General features: G+C 31.3%; 1 protein-coding gene across 2 annotated transcripts in view; it reads right to left on the bottom strand.

Moving 5' to 3' along the window:
* Positions 1 to 24,202, bottom strand: part of LOC106713948 (arylalkylamine N-acetyltransferase 1) — a 52,432-nt gene that overhangs the window by 12,051 nt on the left and 16,179 nt on the right. The window contains exon 1 of one of the 2 annotated variants that reach the window (XM_014506857.2): positions 12,104 to 12,318. The exons of the other annotated variant lie outside the window; for it this stretch is intronic. Coding sequence (XP_014362343.2) covers positions 12,104 to 12,190 — 87 coding nt within the window. The 5' untranslated portion in view covers positions 12,191 to 12,318. Of the gene's footprint in view, positions 1 to 12,103; positions 12,319 to 24,202 lie in introns of those variants that run through there. 2 annotated transcript variants of the gene reach the window in all.

Genomic DNA, 24,202 nt, shown 5'->3' with positions numbered 1-24,202 from the left:
TCCTTTTAAATGGATTTTATTCTCGACAAAAATATATTGAGTTCAAAGTGCATAATTATTATTTGACAGTGTAATTAATGCATCTAGTCTACGCATTCCTTTCACTTAACCGCACCAAAATAAAGTACAATCATACGAGCAAATTTTAATACTAAGTATCTTGATAAAATTCGTCATATTATAGATTACACGAGTAAATCGATCACAACCGTCATAATTCCGAATTAGAATAGATCCTGTTTTATTAAGCTTTTTCCGAAATGTGTTGGAAACCTAACTATAATGTTTACTGGAAATTAGATTTACATACTTAAAAAGATATGCATGTGCAATTTATAAAATTGTAGTGTCTAATAAAATAGATAACAATTTCTGCCTACCCATCTAATGTAAACTGTCAATTAATTTTAATATGTTAATTATGGAGAACGTAAGCGCGTGGAATAAATTAAATTAATTCAGTAGCACGTTTAAATGAACATTAAAAAGGCCGCTCGAGTGCACAGGCACACCGGATTATGTGATTCCGGCCGTTCTAGAATGTTTACATTTAATACAATGTCATAAACAGTGTTCATTCAATTGTAGCCGTGGGTTCACAATGTCCACAACATTTGTGTAAAAATATTTCTTCATTTTGAGAATAACAGACAACTATATGTATTATGGTAGTACAATTTGACGGTAACAAAACACATTTGCGGTAATTTTGTGCACTTTTTGTGAGAGTTCTGTTTACATAATGAACGGAATGTTATTAAATTACCCAAAATGTTTTGTAATATTAATTGTTAACATGGGATTTTAATTCTTGATTAACGCTTGACTTTAAATTTATTTTAAACTTATTATACTTAGATAAATCTTGAAGCTTTATATAAGGTTTCGTGGAAACTCGGAAAAGCATCTGAGCATCGCACAAATATTTGTCAGCGCTTCAAAGCTCGACAACCGGAACTAATTGCATGCACGCGCTAAAAGTTTTCATGCAAATAGTTTTATGCAACAGGATGTTAGAAATATCTGAGAAAATGGTGTAATTACCGAAATATGAGAGTGCATGCACAAAATTTCGTTTTGCACCATTTGCATATTTAAATCCTACATATATATTTCTAATAACTACAATCTATGGAAATGTTATTAATGAGTTTTGACGTAGAACACGATTAATATATCAATTATTGTCGTGTTTTCAAGTTATTAGATTGAAGATAAACCGGTTTAACGTTGCATTCAAGACTTCTGGCGTTATAGAATATGATTTTATTTATGTTACCGATAGATCGTGAATGATCACGTCACTTTGTGAATTCATTTGATATACAATTTGTTGAGTCTTTATAATTTGCTTAGGCAAATTACAAATGAGCGGCATTCACGATCGATAGGTGACATTTAAATACTACGGTACAAATGTTGTACTATGGTTATTCATGTGTTGACATATGCAAATTGTTATTAATATCCATTTACGGGGAATAAATTTTCGATTAATATTATAGTCTGATAATATGGATTATAAATAAATGGTTTATTTATATGGTTGCGGATATCCGTTTATATCCGGATTATAAACGGATGTTAGTTTTTTTGTGAACATTGAAATATTGCTTTTTCATATATCGTAATCTCTCTTCTGTGTGGTCGTAGTATTTCACCGGGCGATTCGGCCAATTCGTTCAACAGATGTTGTTGTTGCTGACGTCTACCATCTTTAAACTGTTAATTTAAAATAACGTGACAACTTACTATCGCTTTTTAAATTTTAAAGCAGATACCTTCATCTAAGGCAAAGAAACGTGCAATAACAGGCACCCGACATTACTTAAAAATTTATTTGTTATCGATTTGCATAAAATGCTATAGGACGTGCCGTGGGTTTCTTAGATCGGAATCTGTGTATAAAACAATATGTTATAAATGGAGATTTGTTGGTCTCAGAAACCCACGGTAAGTAGATGTTTACATATTAGAACTATTTGGTTAAATTATTAATCCTGTCAAGAAGTAGACACGGATCGATAAATTAATTTAATTTAATCCGGGAGGATAAAAGATTAATGTGTTAGTGAAAATGTTACTTTTATGCTAACCTACTTCCCATTTAAAGAATTTAAAGACTGGGACCGATTTAAACTTATTGGCATACGTTAAGTGTTGAATCAATACTTTTTATAGGAAATTAAATATAATTACTAGCTGTCGCCTGCGACTCCGTCCGCGCGCAGTTAAAGAATGGGGGGGGGGGTATGAAAAATAGATGTTGGCCGATTCTCAGACCTACTGAATATGCTTACAAAATTTCATGAGAATCGGTCAAGCCGTTTCGGAGGAGTACGGGAACGAAAACTGTGACACGAGAATTTTATATATTAGATAAAATAACTAACTGCGTGTAAAATATGTAATAATTCTTAGCGTCATTTTTTAAATTTCTAAAACCATGGTAAGATGTGATTTATAATAGTATAGATTTAGACATTATGAGAGTAAATTTTAATCTTAGCAACAACAATAACACTCTCTATTGACCTTAATAAAAATTATCAAAAAACACCCCAGTCTCGATGTTCCCTTCCTTCTTTTATATTTCAGGCCCATAATTTTCTTGGCGATACTTTTCCTCGCCATAAATCAGTATATAAAATGGAAACAACGAATTTAAGTGGCGCCGTCTGTATGTATCGATCTCGCCTTACTGGCGGCCGGGATGAAGCTTTGTTTGCTCGGATTTGTTTTTGTTTCCACATTTATATCTACTTAGTTGTTAAGTCTGTATTTTTTAACATACCTATTATACTTACTACATACTATAGAAGTTGTTTAGTAAATAATTATATGAGTCAAACATTTAAATCAGAATGCAGAACAAATTCTTGAAAGTTGAGTATGACCTTTTTAAACCTAAATCAGTACTCTGACTACCCGTTGATTTCTGAGACCACAATCTCAAACTTATCAATTAATCAACACTACTTTAGTTTAGTTTAAAATAACTTTAATAACGTTAAAATAAGTTATGTATCACGGGTTAATTATATAATTTATAATTTCCTCCACTGTCAAATAGTTTTTATAAATCAACTGGTTTATTCATAATTTATATGATAACGAGTTAATAATTTTGGTATGATTATAATTATTAAAATGTTTATATTCGAATTCCTCGTTGGTTATTTAATGTTGATTCTAAGCTAAATATATATGTGCTTATTTTTTATTTCCTTAGCTGGTGGTCCTTAGTCATAAGTATTCCATGAAAAATTGTTTCACATGTTTTCATGCGACTATTTCAAAGAAAAGAATAGATAACTTAGTACACGTAATTGTTTTATTTGTCCATTCAATATGTATCGACCGTAAAAAATTTAAAACAATTCATTATTTGAACCGATTAGCTGTATAATGTAATAAAATGACGTTATTTTTTTATATTCATTGGTTATATCCTATTTTCCCACTGCTGAAGACTTAGAGCAAATTAGCTTCCAATAGCTATCAACAATTGATTATAATTTATTATACATAATTGTATATACATAATGAAAGGTAAATAAGTTTTTACTTTAAGCTAAGTACTCTTTGCTTTAGATTTTAGCGTAAGAGCTACGGTAAGGTTTAAATTAATGAGTTTAATTAAAAAAATCCCCTCTCGCTTTGAGGTTACGCCTCTTTTAATTGAAGGTTATGTAGGCTGAGTCAAAGCAAAAATAACTTGCCTTCCGTGAATTATATTTCACTGGCTTCGTTTTTTTTTCCGCAGACAGCAGGCAACAGCTCGTAAAGTAATCAAGACCGTGACGCTTAATGTACGACAGATAATTCATGTCATGAATAAAATGTCGCGACATTCTCTATTTATGATGAGACCCTTGAGAGTTAGGGTCATAGATTATCACGAGGGACCTAGCAAATATATTGCATGTTGTTAATCTAGCTAGACAGAAATAACAATTAATACATATGTTCTCTTATCACAAAATTAGCTTCAGATGTTATTTAACAAAATATCTTAGTGTTATTTTTTAACCATACTAAAACACATAAAAACACATAATAATGTGTAATTAAATATTTAATATATTCTTTTATTGCAAAAATATAGTTGAAATATTATAAAATATTTCAAATTTAAATATTAGTAAATTCAAATTTAATTGTTATTATTTTTAAGAACGTGATACGGATTAAAATATTATCTTCCTTATTTTAGGTTAAACGAACTTTAAGGCATAACGTATATCTAATGATTAAGTTTTATTAATACTTTATGCGTCATTTTTCCCAATCTAAACTATATCAGGTTCCAATTGTTAGACAAAGAGACTTACTATTTTAATTAGAGAATTACAAAATTTACATTAAAATGTTTTTGTTTTATGTAGCAAACCCAATTGGTTTTGAATTATGTAAACAAACACTGTTTTTTTGATTTCCGACTATAAGACGACTAAACTCATTTAACGTTGGATTCTGAAGCCATAAACATGTATACAACATAATGTTATCCCTCTTAACAAAACATAGATAAAAATTGGTTTTATACAGTAATTTTGCTCTCAGAAACAAACTATTAGTTCTCTAATAGTCCGAAATTATATTTTGGTTTGCAAACTTGTTCATAAACCAGTAGCTTTATTAGATTACTTCGTCGATTAATGTCGTTATGTCGTAACATTTACGGTCATGATTTTGAATTTTAGAGGCGTGTTTTCAAAATAGGCGTTACTTAACTAAAACTAGTTTTCACGCCTCTAATACATAAGTTAACCTACAAAGTGTGGTTCGTTTTATTGTTGAACGAATAACGTTGGGTTATTCGGGAAATAGTACCACAATCAAATGACACGATTATAACTATGTTTGAGTCCTTAACAATGTTATTTCCTTAGTTGTATATGTAGATAATAAATATATATTTTTATTAAGCGTTACTTAATCATGATTTGTGTACTGAATATGATTAAACTAGTTGTCGCCCGAGACTCCTTCCGCGCGGAATTAAAAAAACTAAATAAGTAGCCTATGTGTTCTTACAGGTAATGTTCTACATCTGTGCAAAATTTCATCAAGATTCGTTGATATCTTCAAACAAACATCCATTCATCTAAACTTTGACATTTATAATATTAGTAAGATTAATTTAAAAAGGTTTATATAAATCGTTAATTGTATGTGTTTATTTTGTTTTTTGTAGCATAGCAAAAAATATAAAATATTTAAAAAGTTTGTTTTATAAAGTGACAAGTTCAGTGGATTTTTTTGATATTGAATAGATAGTTGAATATTAATTTGTGAAAGGCGATCATTATCGAACTATAGACCTTGGTATTGAACGCTAACAAGGTTGTACGCCGTGTCGTCTGGGTTTAATTGCGCTGTGCAATCGGCACGGATTTGAGATAACTGTTCGCGTGTTTATATTTTTTTAATACGGAAAAGTTTATTTTTGGTTACTATTATTGTTTTGTTAGCCATTGTTCTTTACTTGAATGATGAGAAAATGTTGTATCTAAGTTGTGACAAGGTACATGTTTCCGTACGTAAGGTTACTAGGTGATCCGTGCGAATATTTCGCATAGTAACATAGTACGTTGAAATTTATTTTAATTTGATCCTCGGTAGCTATCTACTATCCTTATTTTTTATTACATACGCAAGGATAATGACAAGTTAGTAGGTCTTCTCATTGTTCCAGATCGTTAGAAAACCCCGGAACTATTTTAATCCCACGACATTGATAAGTGAATAAACTGTAGATTTATAACTAAGCCAAGTTGGTATTTAAAACTGTTTTAGTGACAAAATTGTTCAACTAATACATCACTAGTGATATGTAAAATGTATCAAGATTGTATGTCGTGTGCAGGAGACAATGCGGTCACTAAGTATGCGGAAACCAAGTTAACCCGAACAACTTCCGGTTTCTACATCTCACACGATTTGCTATAATAACACACTTTGTAGATAAAATACAATAGACGGAAACTGATAAATTACCTGTACTACCTTACTAGTCCCAGACCTAGGGTTATGACCTATGTTATGTTTTCCTTCCTGTGGTATTTCTTTATAGTCATATTTTCAAATAGCGACTTCCATTAGCAGAAATAGTAAAGCCCATACTAGTAGTAATATGTTCGAAACATTATGTTAACGATACTTCATTTATAACCGAAGCGATAGAAATAAACTCAAGTGATAAAAGGAAAGCATTAATTGATAAAAACATTCACTTGTTTTATTTATCAAAACTTGCAAATTATATTCATAGCTCTATTTAAATCGTTTTAAAAATACTGCTAAAAACCAATTGTAATGAGTTTCAACTGATTGAAAATTAATGCGTAAATTATTTGGGAATATTCCTTTGTAATAATTAGCTAATATAGTGTTTAATACATGTACGCACTCTAACTGCATTACAGTTGCATGCAGATAATAACTTACTTCTGTTCTACAAAATCATTGAGCACATATTAACTACATGTTCAAAATGAGTATTATTTTGTTGCCATTTATATTTATCATTGTTTTTTGTGGAATTGTAAAATATTCGCGGTTTCTTTTATCTTGCTGTTCTAAAATTATTTTCCAAGCTGAAGGCAACTTTTCATTGCATTGTTTTTTGTTTTTATAGGTTGAAAGATTGTACACAAACACAATAACATTGTTAATATTAAATAGTCAGGATTTAAGTGTCGCAGTTACTTTTTTTTTTGGAAAGTAGGCAAACGAGCAGTGGTTCGCCTGATATTAATTGAACCGACGCCCTTCGATATCCGGAACACAAGAAGAACTTCAGATGCGTTGCCGGCCATTAAAGTTTCTATTAATTATTATTATTTCCTTTGTGTACATTTAGTGAGCAAAATTATCTCTAAGGGGCTGGTTACGTAACCATTATAGCATTCTTAATGTGATAGCTGCGAATAATGCATATTTAAATCTCATATAGTGCTACAAGCTTATCTTTGCCGGTGAGAGGCGCTGCTATCGCGGTAAGTCCTGATAAAAAATGTCTAAAATCTATATATTTGATGGAAATGACATAACAAGAAATAAATGACTAGACAGCTACAGTATAATAAGGAACTGGTGATACTTTTTTGACATTAATAGGGGGCGCTAGTTATCATTATTTTGAGTAATGCTCACCGGGACAGATAACTTTGTTGGTCTATACGTATGGCAATGTAATTTTATTCTTATTTCATTAAATTAAATAAGCACTATCAGTCGGCCGTGACTGGTTAGGTAATGTGTTCGGTCAATAAAATCTGCACTAAACAGGTATAAGGAGGTTTCGCGCCTATTTACAATTCTTAATATTCGCAGTTCGCAGCAATTCTTTATGTTACAAAAAATTCGCAATATAATTCTAACAGATAAATGTTCATGTTTTTTTTTTGAGATATTCATATTTACAAAATTTCCACAAGGCTCTATCATTACATAATTAGGGTACTGAATAAAAGACAAAATACGATGCATCTTTAAAAAAAACTCAAATAAATTGTAACGATGAAATATTTTTGTCAGTTTTAGTTTGTTGTTTGTTATGTTAGGTCGGTGATGTATAAGATTTTATATTTTTGAACTTTTAGGATTTTTATCCTAGCCTAGGCAATTCTTAGTCTATCCTAGAACATAGCCTGATATCTATATAATATATTTAGACGTATGTTAAGTCACGAACACGATTGCCTACGCCGAGGTCATTGTGTGGAAGTGGGCATAGTTGAAATAATCGCCATTTGATAAGGTCGATTGCTATCTCATTGATACAATTGTAATATTTATTAATCCGAGTAGGATTGCATTTGATACGATGTCACCTTTAGCCGTTTATTTCAAGATCTCTGTCAATTTTTATACACATTTATTTAGTTAATTAAGTTGGAGTGTCTGAATATAATATAAAAAAAATCGTACATACGATTTATTTGCGTTGCTTTTTTTTATAAGAGAAGGTGAAAAACGAGCAGAGAGAACACCAAGGTGTTCATCGACGCCCATGGACATCTGTAATATCAGAGGAATCGCAAATGCGTTGCCGGCCTACTTAAAACGAAATCTGATTTTTAAAAGTTTTTTCTATCTGTCCGCAAGTTCGAGTTACCGACTTAGCCGACTTTGTCGGTACTTTCAACAGAAAGTAGCTGTTATGTATGCGGTAGTAACTTAGGGTTTTTAATGCCAAATAAAATCGCGAGCAACAGCTATTTGAAAATAAAATCAATTATGTAGCATCGAGATGAAATAACCTTACTAATATCTTATTTCTTAAGCGTCAAGCGAAAGTTTAGATGGATGAATGGAAGGATGGATGTTTGTTACGAGGTATATCCAGAACAGATCAACGGATCTTAATAAAATGATAGGTTATTATGTATTTTTCTTTAAATTCCGCGCGGAAATAGTCGCGGGTGACACCTAGATACTGTATGAAATCGAAATAATACCTTTTTATACGGATAAACATTTTTACATCGATAACAAATACTGCATTATAAGAAGATAATTTGTAAATATCATAAGCTAAGGTGCATGATAAAAAATGTATACGCTAAATAATTTGTTGCCGATTTAAATAATTAGAATTCATATATCACAATTTAACAACGTATTATGCAATTTATGCAAAGTATTTATTAATTTAACATTAGGTGTACATAAACCTTGGTTGCTTAAGCACTGAGCAATTTGACTTTAGACTTAGTAATTATAAATTAAATTGATCATTTTATTTCTTTTTAAAACCGCCAGAATTATGATTTATGTAGGCTCTTTGTAATAAATTAAAACAAATTTAAATGTTATCGTTCTGAATATCAAGGTCCTGGTTTGTGCCAGTTTTTATACAAAATTTTCCGTTATTACATAAAAAGGAATTGTTTTCTGAAAATGATATTTTCTATAGGAAAACTGACTAATCTTCATTTCATTTGTATACCAAATATGGCATATAATTGTTAGGTTATATATGTCCCCATAGACGGGCTCGGAGCCTACCCTAAGTCAAGAGTGATTAGACCTTAGTCAACCACCAGTGTGGACAGGTGGTACTGGGCCAGTGCCCAGTACGGATTGGTACGGTGTACAGTATTTGTTTATAATTATTTCAAAATATTTGCAGCAGAATGAAAAAATATACCCTTTTTTACATTTTATATGCGTTAATCTAAATTCCGTCCCAAACATAAATATTGTAACTACGTGATCTTAGGAGCTGCATCATCTCATTGCATCATCGATACGCAGAGCAATGTTAATTGCGAACTATGCCATCCTAGTTTAGAACATTGGCCTTTGAGATATTAACGAATGGTAATGAAACGTGGATATGAGTACACAATTGTTAGCAATCTTTTTTAATTTCGTGTTAAAAAGAATTCTAAATCGTATGCGATAACGTAGGTTTTCCCAGACAAATCGTTCATATAAAACTGATCGGTGTACATAGTCTTTTTCTTTTATAAGAGAAGGGGGCAAACGAGCAGCGGGAACACCAAGGTGTTCATCGACGCCCATGGACTTCTGTAATACCAGAGGAATCGCAAATGCGTTGCCGGCCTTTAAGATGGGGATACGCTCGCATCTTGAAGGACCATAAGTCTGACGTAAACCTGCCCTTTTCACACATTATGGCACATTATGTACTACTCTTCCATACATCTCCATCAGTCGTCAGTATCTGAATGAACTTCTTCTCACATCTTTCATACAATCCATCCACACTTGTATTATTAAGTACATAGTCTCACGTAACCGAATTAAATTAGTGGATCGAAATCCGCAATGAATATCGTGTACAGAAACAAAGTTATTGTTCAAATCAAATGGCGTGGAAATAATGTATTCGGAAAGCGATTAATATTGAACCTTACTACGTTTTCAGTTTATTTTATCCACATATTTTGCTTACAATAAAATAAAGATTTTAGAAATAGTACGTACGTAGTATGTACGAAATTATATTTTAAATCTTTTTTGGGTAAATTTATTTCCTAAGTTGTAATGTGAAATAGCACTCGCAAAATGACACTGTGAATGTAAGATGACGAATGTAAGTTACACTGACACGGATTTCTGGTAAAAGTTGCTTAATTAATACAGATAGTAAATAAACAATGTCAATACAATTGAACAATCTAAAAGAATGGTCAATTTATGACTCATATTTAGTCATAAGTGTAAAAATAAAATCGGACTTATTTTTTTGTAACTTCGTTATTTTATGACATTTGCCGGCATCGTAGAATCTACACATGACTGAAATTATGGAATCTTATATTTTAGAAGACATCCTTAGGACGTTTTTACAGCGACGAGATGCAACCTGCACATATCTGTGAAGAAATTCAAAGCTATGTTTGAAGTCAACCAACCCGCACTGAGCCAGCATGATTGTCTGACCTAGTCACCTCAGTATTCAGTAAGCACTGAGAGACATTTGAGCTGACGACGGTACTATTATTCTGATTCATTTATTTTACAATAATTAGCATAATTGTACAATTCCTTCCTGCTTGTTAAAATTAGTGGGTAAAAGTAAATTTAAATATTTCAAGGATTTAACAACGATTTAGGATTTAAATAATGTGAGAATTTATCGGTATTTAAAATAATATTGAAAAATGTTTATGTCTAAACAGTTATATACTTGCGATGCTTTTAACGAAAAATCCAATTTGTATAATTTTTAATCTCTCTGTCTATCTCAAAAGACTGAACCGATTTTGACGAGACTTTTACTAGAAGTTAGCTAGTGGGTGCGGGAGAAAATTAGGCTATTTTTTAATCTGCGCTAACGAAGTCGCAGGCTATAACTAGTCCAAAATAAGACTAAAACTAAAAACAGAAGACTCGTATTACTACGCTAATCAAAGACTTTGGGGACTAAGCAAAGAGCTCATTGTTAGTTTTAAATATTTTGCAAAATAATATCAGTGAAAGAAAATAATGTTTTTACTTTCATTTTTTCGTGACTTGTAAGATTCTTGTATAAAGTTTATCTAATATATAAAATTCTCGTGTCACAGTTTTCGTTCTCGTACTCCTCCGAAACGGCTTGACCGATTCTCATGAAATTTTGTGAGCATATTCAGTAGGTCTGAGAATCGGCCAATATCTATTTTTCATTTTTTTTAACTGCGCGCGGACGTAGTCGCGGGCAACAGCTAGTGATTTATAAAGATGTATAAAGTTTATGATCATATATGTTTAATGCGTAAACAATTAATGCTTGTGACTTCATTTACGGATATCGTTGCATTTCGTACGTATTAGTAAATCGTAACCTCCGTGTATAGACAAAATGGAAGGGATAATTAAGATCGCAACGATCCAACTAATTTAAATACAACTTGAATAAATTCGATAACTTTTTAAAATAACTAGGAATAAATTAATATAGATTAGATTGAGATTATATGAATTATATGTGAATAAGTTGTGCTTAAGTAAATTTTTAGGTAAGAAGTAAAAAAGTAATTTGTCTTATGTAATTCAGCGGAGAAGTAAAAGAGTAGGAAAAATCTTCGGAATTGGAACAGATAGATATTAAAAGATACTAAAAGATCCGTAGATACTAAAAGTAATCAAATCAAAACACTACTACAATAAGCCCACCCTGGAACGTCAAAAAAGTGCTTTACAGTTTCCTTTAATCAAAAGTATTAAAATGTCGGTATGTATTTTTAACTATACAACACCTTCATTTATAAATAAAAAAAATTATAACTCGTTGTACAACGTTAGTTTAAAAATAGATAAATATATGTTATGCATTAAAAATTCAAATTAGATTCAAAAGCTATTTATAACTTTAATTACTGACTATGTTGTTTATATTTTGAGTTCATTCACGTTTTCGAATTAAGTGGGCCGGCAATGTTCATTGGCATTTTGTATGTTTTGAATTTAATTATGTCATGGTGGGTTAGGTTAGGTTAGGTTTCAGCGATTTTCTTTTTTCACGTTGATATTATATTTAATATTTATACATTTTAATTTTGATACTGTACAATATGATTAGAATAATATAAGAATATAAGTGTATAAGAGATAAATAAATAGAAATTAAAATTATATTTACCGTATATTTATTAATCCGGGCATTTTCATGTTCGAAGTGTCCCTTCTCTTTGATGTTCACAATGCTTCTAGCACTTGTAACAGCCATATTGAAAGCGTAAATTTATTAATAATTGAAAATTTAATATGTAAATAAAACTACGCTATTCTTTAAGATCTGTCACTTTTGCGCGCGAAACCGATGCGGCTCTCGCTCCCCGATAGGACGCGGCGAGAATCCAACTTGGAATGATTGCGAAATGGCTCGCTTCATTTATATAAAAGCTGTATGGAACAATGCGCCCCCTCGCTCCTGCTTCCTTTCATTTGATACATAAAATAGCGCACACTACTCGCAATTCTGTCCTATTTTTTTTTTGGTCGCGATATTTTCAGCTAGTACGATTCCATTGTCAACTTATGATAAACATAGACAATGAAAAACCAAATCATTATAATAAGAATAAATTATTTATATAATTTCAGCAGGATTTGTGTCCTATTAACATTTTTTGCGATGTTATAAACTAGTAATCATACCACTGCAATTTTCTTTCTTATTGAAATTTAACCATAGATAATAAAATAGGCAAAAGAATTTCAGGGCAATGTCATTTAAGCTCTTTATTGTTTTTTTTTTAGCCAGTATTTGTAATATTTTATTTTTCGTTTTTTCACACATAATAAAAATGCAAAACTAGAATTCAATTTCAAACAAAGAATAAAGGGCTGATTTTTCAGGGCCTGTGATTGTTTTGTAAACTGGCAGGTAAGAAATATTGATTTTTTTTATCTATTTCATTGTTCAATTGTTTTTGCTTTTATGGTTCGCTCCAATGTTAATAACTAGGAACTGTGATTACTATGTTATATTTAATTTTTTTGTTATTTACTTAAGTTTATAAATATTGTAACCAATCACGCAAAATTGTTTGAATAAAATATATAGACTTAAAATCGAATTGCGTCTAGTGAATCGGTGCGTGTTAATGAATTGATTCGTTTAGGAGTAGAATGGTTGCATTCGGTTTTTTCTGTAAAATAGCCTTTAACCTGACCTGCATAATAAAACGGTAATACGTGACCCTACTTAGTATTATCTACCACCTTGAGTGTTTTGTAAACAGTGTTAAAGATAGGAAATTACTGTAGTCGCCTTATTACAACATCAGAATTAATACATTAACCTACCGTACTTACTGCTTGGGTTCGATTCCAAGAAGAGAGAAAGACTAAAAAGTAAGTAAAGTTTTTCATTATTATGTTATAATAATTCATGTACAGTATTTTTATACGTTTATATTTTGTATGTTTATCCCCTGATTTAATAGTTTTAATATTTAAATTCTATTTAACTTAATATTGCATTTCATGAACGTTTCAATGTCCTTACAATACAATTAGCCGCGAACGTAATTTTGTTAAGTATATATTCCTTGTTATTACCCGACTGACTCAATAGAAGTACCTAATGGTTTTCGTGAGTATGTATTCATGTTCGTTTAATAAACTCGTGAGTGGTTTAAACGGGGAGCAAAAATTTTTTTTTATCTTAATATTTATAAAATAAGATTTTAATATTCCGTATTCGTAAAACAGTTCAATTGCATATATAATTCTCGTATTACCAGGTGATTTTTATTAGGCACAGTATAAGTAATCGCATGACCTCGCTTAACTAATTATTACGAACAAAAACGAAACGATACGATTTAATGTATAAGTAACGGATAATAACTGACAAAACAATTTTACTGTTTAAGGATAGAGAAAGTTATGAGTAATTTAATTTGGCCTTATCATATAGTCTAACCAAGAATATAAAAAATCTTTTCATATTAGACAATATTGAACTAATTTACTAGCTTTCAGAAAGTGATGTAAAAAGTCGCTACTTCCTCCAAGACGATTTGACCAATTATGTAGTTTGTCCCAAAGACGGCAGGATCTTGGCCTTGGCTAGTGTCGGTCCAGAAAAATCTGACATTATTATAATGGATGTGGAGAGTTTAGGCAAGAACCAAAATAATCATATAAAAGATGAATAAGGGTATTCATTGACGGTCCTTTATTCTACTACTAGTGGTTTCCTATAACTAAATATATAAAGCACGAAACACGTTGTTAAAAGCGTTTATGAATAATCAAGTAATTCAGCCAAATATATAACTTGCGCCATGCACAATGAAACCCCATTTTGATCCTTTAGGGGATGAATTTCATTGAATGAATTAGTATACTCTAATCAACAGTGGCATACGCCAGCAGAAATGATATCTGTTGCACGAATTGGCCTGCTCGACCAGTGTAATATCACGACCACAAAGAAGGCAGGTGTCAAGTGGTAGTAGTTCCGCGTTTCGTCTGACGAGTGTGCGTGCCGGAGGCCTAATTTTTGTCCTTTTATGATAAGGCGTTGGTAAATGCGGATGTCTATGGGCAGCGGTCGCTTCGCTATTTCGGCGAATTCTGATTACACTTGCTCGCTTACCACCTTATGATATTTAAAAAAAAACTCGTTTATATATAAATGTATAATCTCCATATTTAAAATAGGAATATTATTTACAAACACAGGTAAATTTTTAAATAATAACTTAAAAATTTACTAGAAAAATTTCAAATAATATTGAAAGCTTTTTGCAGAAATGGAACGAGATTTAAAGTTAATTTACCCAAAACTGTTTATTAATTGTATACAAACTGTTTAGCAAATACAAGATTGTGATAACTGTTTCAACGTTTACTCTAAGAACAATTTACGAGACTTTTGTAGATTGTTCTGGAAAATCGAACAGATTCGATTATTTTCGGGCAAGGTCAAAAATACGACGACTTTCATATTATCGATGTTTAAAACACACACTGGAAATTAATTTTTTAAATGCACAATTGCTTGGCGGTTGACAAACAAAATGTGAAATTATTATATAAAATATTTAAAGATATTACAATAAGATTTTATATTCTGGTATTTTATGTACTGTATTATTGTTGGCCTTGAGGCTTACGGTACTTGATTTTGAACGCACCGAGGGGTCCTATTCCAGAGTGAAAGGTGGACTGAGTTCAATGCATAGCCGAATTACATGTTTTGCATATTTGCAGTACATTTGTAAGATGTTAGATAAATAAAATGCAGATAGTTGCTTCATTATGAAGGTCTCCGCAATTTAATTAATGTATATATTTTTTTAATATTAAAACGCGCCGCTTTTTGATTATAAAGTATGAACAGCTTTTTAATTTATGCATTTACGACAGACAATATTCGATCTTTGAGATTGACCAGACAATTATTTTAATTATTTTGTATGAAATGGAGTACAAAAATTATTTTATCGCCTTCTAAAGATTAGATTTTGGTCTACATATGCTATAGCGATCTTTAGAACGATTAAATTTAAACCAGTATAGATTGATGTAAATAAAAAATACTGCAAGTTTGGTATGAGTTTTAAATTTCATTGTTGGAAATTATTATTAAGTTTGAAATTGAAATAAGAAATATAGCTCCGTATTAATATTGGCGACAATAGGTTTTTACTGCAGTTAATTAATATTTTACTTGGAATTGTTACGCTTTCCGCTGGTAGCCTCGTTATGAATGGTCAAAGAACCCGGCTGCCATTCGCGGATCCTATGCACGTTACCCGAAGGTCAATCATTGAAGACGATCATTATCAGCTTTGAAATAATTTTACGTATTTATTCTCTTGAAATACGATGTGTCGCCCATAGATATCCATATACACAAATAGTTTTAAATGAGGTCCCGATATAGTTGTTTTTAGTAAGGCCAGACCTTACTAAAACAGTCATTTTTTACCCGCGTTAAATTATGTCGATCTTTCTAATTTATGAACTTTTAAAGGTTGGAGGGAAAGGCTCGTAAATTTTTTTACTTGTAGAAAACTTGACTGGGTTGGACAAATCTTGAAATTACTAGCAAAATCGATGTCTTTTCGAATTTTCTAGATGTTTCAGTTTATTAAAACTCTTACCCGGCGTCCTTCTCTATCTTATATGGAAATGTAATTAATGATTGGTTATATTTAGTTATCGTGAAATGCTCTCTAGTTATTTTTGTACACTGTAACAAAAATCTGATAATTAACAGTACTGATTCTTTCTCATATGTTAATTTTCCTCAAGATGTACATAGCGTTCTATTATATTAATATATGTATAAGATAATGTATGGATGGATACATGTTTGTTAGAAGATATCGACAGAACGGTTTAACGGGTATCGGTTTAATTTGTTGTAGTTAGATGGAGAACACAGCCTGGAAGAACACATAAACTACTTTTTGTGTTTTTTTTTTAATTCTTCGCGGACGGAGTCGCGGGCGTCAGCTAGTCTATAACAAAACATGAGAAAGTTTTCACCCTTTTTTAATCCTGCAGAGACGAAGTTGCAGGTAAAAGCTAATAGACAATAATTTTAGTCGCCACAGTCATTAAAAATCGATTATCTTCGATACCATAAGATGTCACTCTAATCTTTAAAATTCACCTTTTTAACCTAAGGTCTTTCTTGACTTACGCGAATAGTTTGTTTGTATTTAATTTATTTATTTAAGTGTTTCGTTAGTATAATTTTGACATAGTCTCGATGATCTGTTTTATATATTTTCTATATAATATGTATTCTGCATTGTTTTCTTTCTGTCTGTGTTGACTTTCAAATATCGAGCAGCTGAAACAACATTTACCTAAATTTAATATTGTTACGTAGATAATTTGTCATCGTAAATGTTTTTCTTGTTTGTATTATAGTTTTCATGAATTTCGTTTGTAATTAATTTTAATATCAAGTTTAACGTTGTAAAATTATCGTAGTGCAGATTAAATAGAGAGTTAGTTCTAATCAATCGATAACGACTTAATAGCAAGATTTCAATTCGTAGCGAGTTGTATAAAACTTTGTAGGTGACTGTACAGACGTGTGCCTATCTGTATCAAAAGTACAGACAAGGAGAAAAATCTCTGAACCTGTTTTATTCTACTCAGTACCTAAATTATATTTTCAAATTACTAGCTGTCGCGACTCCGTTCGCAATCCACTAAAAAAAAACTTGATTAGTAGCCTATGTGTTCTTGCAGACTATACCTATATTATATAGATCTGAAAATTTTCATTAAGATCCGTTGAGGCGTCCTGAACATACTTTCAAACAAACATCCATCCATCCATCCATCTAAACTTTCGCATTTATAATAATAGTGTTTTTTTTATATTACAAGATGGAAAACGAGCAAGCGGCCACATGAATTCGCCGAAATGGCGAAGCCGCCCCCTTTTTTTTTTTTAAGTCAGGAAATGCATTTACGCACCCCTGCTCCGGGCTGTGCAATGGCGTAGGGAGTGTGGGACTCACCAGCCGCAGAAGGCGACCGGAATACCCACTAAAACCTGACTGCCCTCTGTATTTATGGCGGGGCCACGGGAACGCGTGAGCTTGCTTCCGTGACCCCGCGGCGAAGCCGCCCCTGCCCATAGACATTCGTAATTGCAGATGCGTTGCCTACCCTCAATCGACGAAGGAGGAGTCGCACAAAGAGAGAATATTTAACCTAATATAATGTTCGTAAGAAACGGGATTCTTACCACGATTAGACTGTTTGAGCTCCCAAACACTCTTGAGCTCTTACGAACATTATATTAGTAAAAACCACGAAAGTTTGAAGTTAATATTTAACCTTCCTATGCATCTTCTCCTCCATCAAATCCACTTCCGCTACCCATCCTTAACTTAAAAGAAAAGGGTGGGAAGAGAAAGACGACTAAGATTAGGCCTTCGTAAAACCTAAGATTACGTAAAATTGGGTCCACTGAAAGATGCGGATGTGAATGTTTGCCTTTTTACCTTTAAATATTGATCGATTTTAGTCTGATGTCTGGTTTTTTTTTTAATTTCGTGGATTAATATTAATAAGTCAATCTTTCATTTATGACTGACGGGTAAGGTTAAACTATTTAACTTTTTGTAAAAATACTTCGAGCTAGTCATAAAAGAAAGTCTTCTTTGCGTTTTTTTAAATTCCGCCGGGAAGGAGACGTGGGTGACAACTAGTTAATATTGTAAATGCGAAAGTTTATATGGATGGATGGATAGAAGTTTGTTTGAAGGGTTTTCCCGAACAGCATAAGCAATCTTAATGAAATTTGTCACAGACGTAGAACATAGGTAGTCTGAAAAAAAAAACATTGGCTATTGTTGCGGCAACACCGGCCCCGGGGTTGAGTGGCCAGTGCGCACAGCGCAATCTTTTTTGTATGTTATCAACAGCTACTTATAAAGTAGGTAAATATATAAAAAAGGAAATCGAGAAAAATAAGGTATATGCGAAACAAAGAGTACGGAACAAGAGTCTATAGATGTTTTAATTATTAATAAAAAAAGCTTAACAAAGATCGAAGAAAGTATGAACGGATTGAGGATAGAGGATATGTGTAAGAAGGGAGTGAATATAACGGTTGGTAGAGATGTAAGGAATAGTAGTACAAACTGTGTCTACTATCCGTATGGCAAAGGACAGGTTGATGATGATGATGATGATGATGGTGAACACTATTGGTGGTTAAGGATTTCGGAAGCAAACAGTTATTCAATAATTCACACATAATAATTAAATTAACTAAAACTGTGATTTTTAACCGTTTACGGTTGGTAGTTTGTTTAATATTTACAACAATTATCGCAGATGTTTATCTTAGTTAGTTGATTAGTAAAGTTCCAAAGTACCTGCATTAAAATGTTAGAATGGAATTAAAAAAATTATTGTAGAGTAACGGATCCAACTATAAACGATGTTGTAAATACATAGCATGAGTGTTTGTATGTTACGTTTAATAAATCTTATCTACTAAATTTTGGATCCCTGCCTGTGGGTCAAGCCTACGTACGGGTCAATAATTATCAAAATTATTTTTACGTAAAAACGTATTTACGTTACTTTGTAATTGGTCAGAAATCCAATTAGTTCAATATTTAGTCGTACAGACGGAGTAGATTGATAGAATTAATGTAAATTAAACTTTATTACTCTAAAAAATCAGACACTGTTTAGTTAGACACTTGTAACCTTTTGACCGCCGGTGATTGATATTATGGACTTCAACATGGTTATAAAAGAGTATGTTTTATCCTTAATATCTCCAAAATTCTGTTAAAACAATATATCTAAGTTTTTTTTGGTTAGGCCCGAATAGTTTTTAAAGTTAGGCTATAGAATAATTTATTAACTTAACGTAAAATATGTATTTCTGTAGGTACTTACTTTTGACATTTAACTGTATAAGGCTGAAAACGTCTGGATAGTTAAAAATTGAATGCGACGCAATCCATTAAACCGTCGTATTTAATGATTTGCTTAAATAAAGGAAGAAAAAATCACACGTTAAATTTCATTGCTGCGACATTTAAGGCTTTATTTCCTACCCGAAACGTAATAATCTGTCCTCCTGAATTACAAAATTATTATTTTGTTTTGTGTCTCGTCTAAAAATCCATTCTAAATCGGACGTTAGAAAACGTCCTTTAATACGATTCCTTATAACGGTTATACGTACAGTTTCCAATGCAATGTCAATCATAAATATGACTAGCTGTCCCTCGCGACTTTGTCCGCGCGTAATTATAAAAACGAAATAACTAGAATATGTGTTTTTCTAGAATATGTTCTACATCTGTGCCAAACTTCATCAACATCCGTTGAGCTGTTCCGGAGATACCTTCAAACAAACATCCATCTAAATATTCGCATATATTATATTAGTAAGATTTTCATATAACAATTTTATAAACGTAAGTAATACATTTACTTGTACAATATGAGCTTTGCCCTTTCTTATGTTACTATTCACCGTATGCTATTTACTTAAGTAAATGTCAGTTGCTGGTATATATTTGTTAATCTTATATCATTTACTAATTTATTAAAAGATTAACGAGATCTATAATAATATAAATAACAAAAGTTTTATTTACTAATATTTAATTTTGTAGTGACACATCTTCTAACAAAATTTGATTCACGTATTTTGGTACTTTTTAGTATTTCCTCATAACCTGGTTACCTAGATCTCCCTTAATGTAGTGAAGAAAAGAAGAGGCACGTCAAAATCTGTACATGGTGGCCATTTTGATATTTGGCTGTTTGCATATCTTGTGAAGTGATAGTGATACATAATATAATTTAGTTGTATTTTGTATCATTAGCTTCCCATACGTCCCCACTGAGGGACTCAGAGTCTACCCTAAGGGGTGACTAAGCCATAGTCAAACACGCTGGCCCAGTGCGGTTTGGTTGACTTCACACATATCTTTCTTTGAAGACATGTTCAGATTGGATCATGATGTAAGAACCGTAAGAACGTCCGATAAATGTACATATGTAAATCGAAAAACACGTTGGTACATGGCGGGATTTAAACCTAGGACATGCGGATTACATATCCAGTTCTTATTAACCTCTGAGTTACTGAAGTTCTATTGTATTTTGTATCATCATCATCAACTCACCACCGAGGGGCTCAGAACCTACCCCTATTTTGTGCAGAAATAATTAATAAATTAATGAATAATATTGTAACGTTTAGTCTGCCCCTTCTTCGCTGTGTAAAGTTTGTGCCTTGTGTGTGTGTTTTCTTTCTTTCTAACATAAGGGTAGCTAATATTATATAGTTAAGTGACAAAGTTTTACAATATTTAATTATAGAATATTTTGCAATTTACGAATTTTAGGTTTGGACTCGAATCCGTTATAACATATTTATTTTTATGAGAAAAGTGTTTCAGTTGTTCATTGAAGCATTTGAGAGAGTTAACGATATAAACGATATAAGAAGTCCATAGATACATTCCCCTTTTATATTTTTGTCATTACAAAATCGTTGTTTTCTTCCATTGTGACTCACGGTGGGAATAATCTACTTCCAGTTATTTTATATTCTACTAGTAACATTCAATTATGCAGGAAAAACCATATAATTTTATATCAAACAAAAACTACCTGATCGAAATATAATTATAATGTCAATATTGTACATTAACAATACGTAATTAATTTTTTATGTCTTTTAGATTTTGTAATGTAAGTTTAAAAGACTAGTTAACTAATAAAGAATTATGTTTGGTATAGGTGTGTCAGAGTAACAATACATAATAACAATATAATATAATAACAAACAGTAAAAAAACTCCCTGTAAAAATACAGTTATACATGTCTTTTAACCCATTGCCCACTAGTGATTGATCTATGTATAGGAATATGTGTTAACTTCAAGTATGAATCAAAAACACTGCTTCCGATATAGGTATTTCGTTATTGTTTTGTTAAGATCGCATTTAAGGAGTCATAATCATATATCAATCATCATTTCTGGTAATTTTTAATATAAGCGTGCGACAAACGGATAACATATACTGCTAAAATGTGTGTGAAAAACAGTGTATTTTGTTATGATTAGGACCTCCATGTTAGGACCTCAATGTCATAATGTCAAAATAGAGTGTATAGTTTGAATGTTTTCATTTTGTTATCTAGATATTTTCAGTTAAAAACCTTTTCTGACATCCTTACATAATCCTAGTAAAGTTACATCTGAATATGTCTAGTATTTTAGACACGAGAGACAAACAAAGAAATATTGTTACATTTATATATGGAAGAACAAAAAAAAACAGCCACATGATGCTAAAAATACTAAAGAACTAGTCAAAGTCAATGTTAAGAAACTACCTTGACACCAAAAGTTTTTATTCAAGTTTTATTTTTGAAAAATTATTTTCGAATTTACGTTTATAAAAAGTACGATTTCTCTTTCAAGGTGCAGAATGATAATATGTTTAAAATTGATTGTCTAATTAAAATTATTATATTGTGCAATGAAGTAAAAATTTGTATAAATAAAACTAGGTGTTGCTCGCGACTCCGCCCGTGTGGAATTAAAATCATAATTTAATAAGTAGCCTATGTGTTCTTCCAGACTATGGTCTATCTGATCAAATCTCTACATAATCGATCTACATCTGTGCCAAAATTCATCAAGATCCGTTGAGCCGTTACGGAGATACTTTCTAACAAACATCCATCTAAACTTTCGCATTTATAATATTAGTAAGATATGTAAAACATGTGTGTAGAAAAGGTATAAATTAAATAAATTTACCCCTTTACGTTCCTAAATTTTGGGTAAAAATAGGTTATCTGCATTTTTGATTCTGTGAAAAAGTATACAACTTAAAGACTTATAGTCACTCAACTCATTTACACAAAAAACTCTGACAAAAACAATTAAAAAAAACTGACAGAAAACTTTAAGAAGAAAGATTTCTTTGAATTAAACATTAGGCATACAAACAACACATGTCTTGATAATTTTTTCGCCCTCTTCTAAGCCTCTTTGGGAATACAAAAACAAACAATTCTTTCATACTGACAAATACTCTTTTATATTCATCTCTTTCCTTCAAATAAATAACAAAAGAGTAGAGAGAATGAGCGATACTAACTTTAAAGTTCATTCATACAGCTTTCGTAACAACAGTTTTTTAACAATATAAGTTTAGTAACGTTAATTCGCCTTTTTTTGTCGAAATAAAAAAGCTGTCCATGAGAGGCAATAATTTATGTTACAACCTATTTCAACCTACAGATAAACCACGCTTATTTTAATAAAACGTGTTTGTTCACCAAAAATATTTTGAAATTCACCCTTAAACTCGTAATTTTTTTTTTAATTACAAACAGCCACTCTAATTATATTAGTTGTATAGCTAACGATGTAATAATACTAATAGAGTAGGAAATAGGAAATATTTGATTGACAGTCATAGGATATATGAGTATAGATTTTATAGTAGGTATATATGGTGACACTTCGTATGTTAATTGCGCAAAGAATTTGAAACGGGTATCATTACAGTTTACCTTTTAAGTAGTTTAACTAAATTATGTTATTATACCCTTTTTAGATTAAATAAATTAACCTTAACACTACATTAGCCTTTGACAAATGTAAGAATGTACAAACACTCTTTGTCAAAGATTAACGTAAAATGTTAATTAAGGTAAAGTCAAATGAAGGCAAGGTCTTTTTGGCAAGTTTACGATTTATAATCAATCTCTATAAATTTGTTGTAGTTATTAACATGTGTGCAATTAATAGGGATGTTTTCATTCCCTTTTTTACTTTCTTACGAAAAGTTGTCACGACACTTTTTGCTATATCACCATGGCAACGACGTGACAATATATAACGAAAATTCATAGAAATAAAATGTACTTCTTGTGAAGACTTAAGTTTTTTATGCATAGAATAAACATTGGTTCCTTCACTAATTAATTGAAAGGAACTTCGTTCCATCCGGGTGTCCCTTGACACCTCTCAAGTTTTTTTATTCATAGAATAAACATTGGTTCCTTCACTAATTAATCGAAAGGAACTTCGTTCCATCCGAGTGTCCCTTGACACCTCTCAAGTTTTTTTACTTTACTTTTCCATTCTTCTCAAGTTAGTGAATTTTTTAAATCATTAATCTATACTAATATAACAAAGAGGAAAGATTTGATTGTTTATTTGTTTGCTTGCGTTGAATAGGCGAAAAATTCTTTCACTGTTGGTAAGATACACTATCCCAGAGTGACATAGACTTTATCTATTACTAGATTTTGTTATTTAATTCCGTGTTAACGAAATAGCGGGCAACTGCATTTCTAAATAATAATATACACGGAAACGGTGTTTTACGTATATAAAAAATATAATTAATTGTATAATTACATATTCAGAAAAGAATATTTTAATAACTGTGTTAAAATAATTTGCAAAACAGGTTGGATTTATTTAAACACATAAAAACATTGAGACGCCTCTGTTATATACATGCACAAATAAACTGAGCTAAGCATGTAATCAACATAGACTTCCTGACTTGTATCAATATCAGGCTATATTCTAGTTTTTTTTTAACCTTGAACGGTTATTGTCTGTCATGGAGCGCAGAAATTAATTACTGAGCTATAAGTGTTTATTATCTTTAAAATAGGCAAATAATTGTGTTCATAAAACTGAAATACTAACCAGTTATCGTATACAGAACACTTATA

The sequence above is a fragment of the Papilio machaon genome, chromosome 14 (assembly GCF_912999745.1).
Source record: "Papilio machaon chromosome 14, ilPapMach1.1, whole genome shotgun sequence".
In the NCBI taxonomy this organism is placed as follows: Eukaryota; Metazoa; Arthropoda; class Insecta; order Lepidoptera; family Papilionidae; genus Papilio; species Papilio machaon.
Note: the sequence above shows the minus strand (reverse complement) of the source record. Positions and strands in the feature narration are given on the sequence as shown.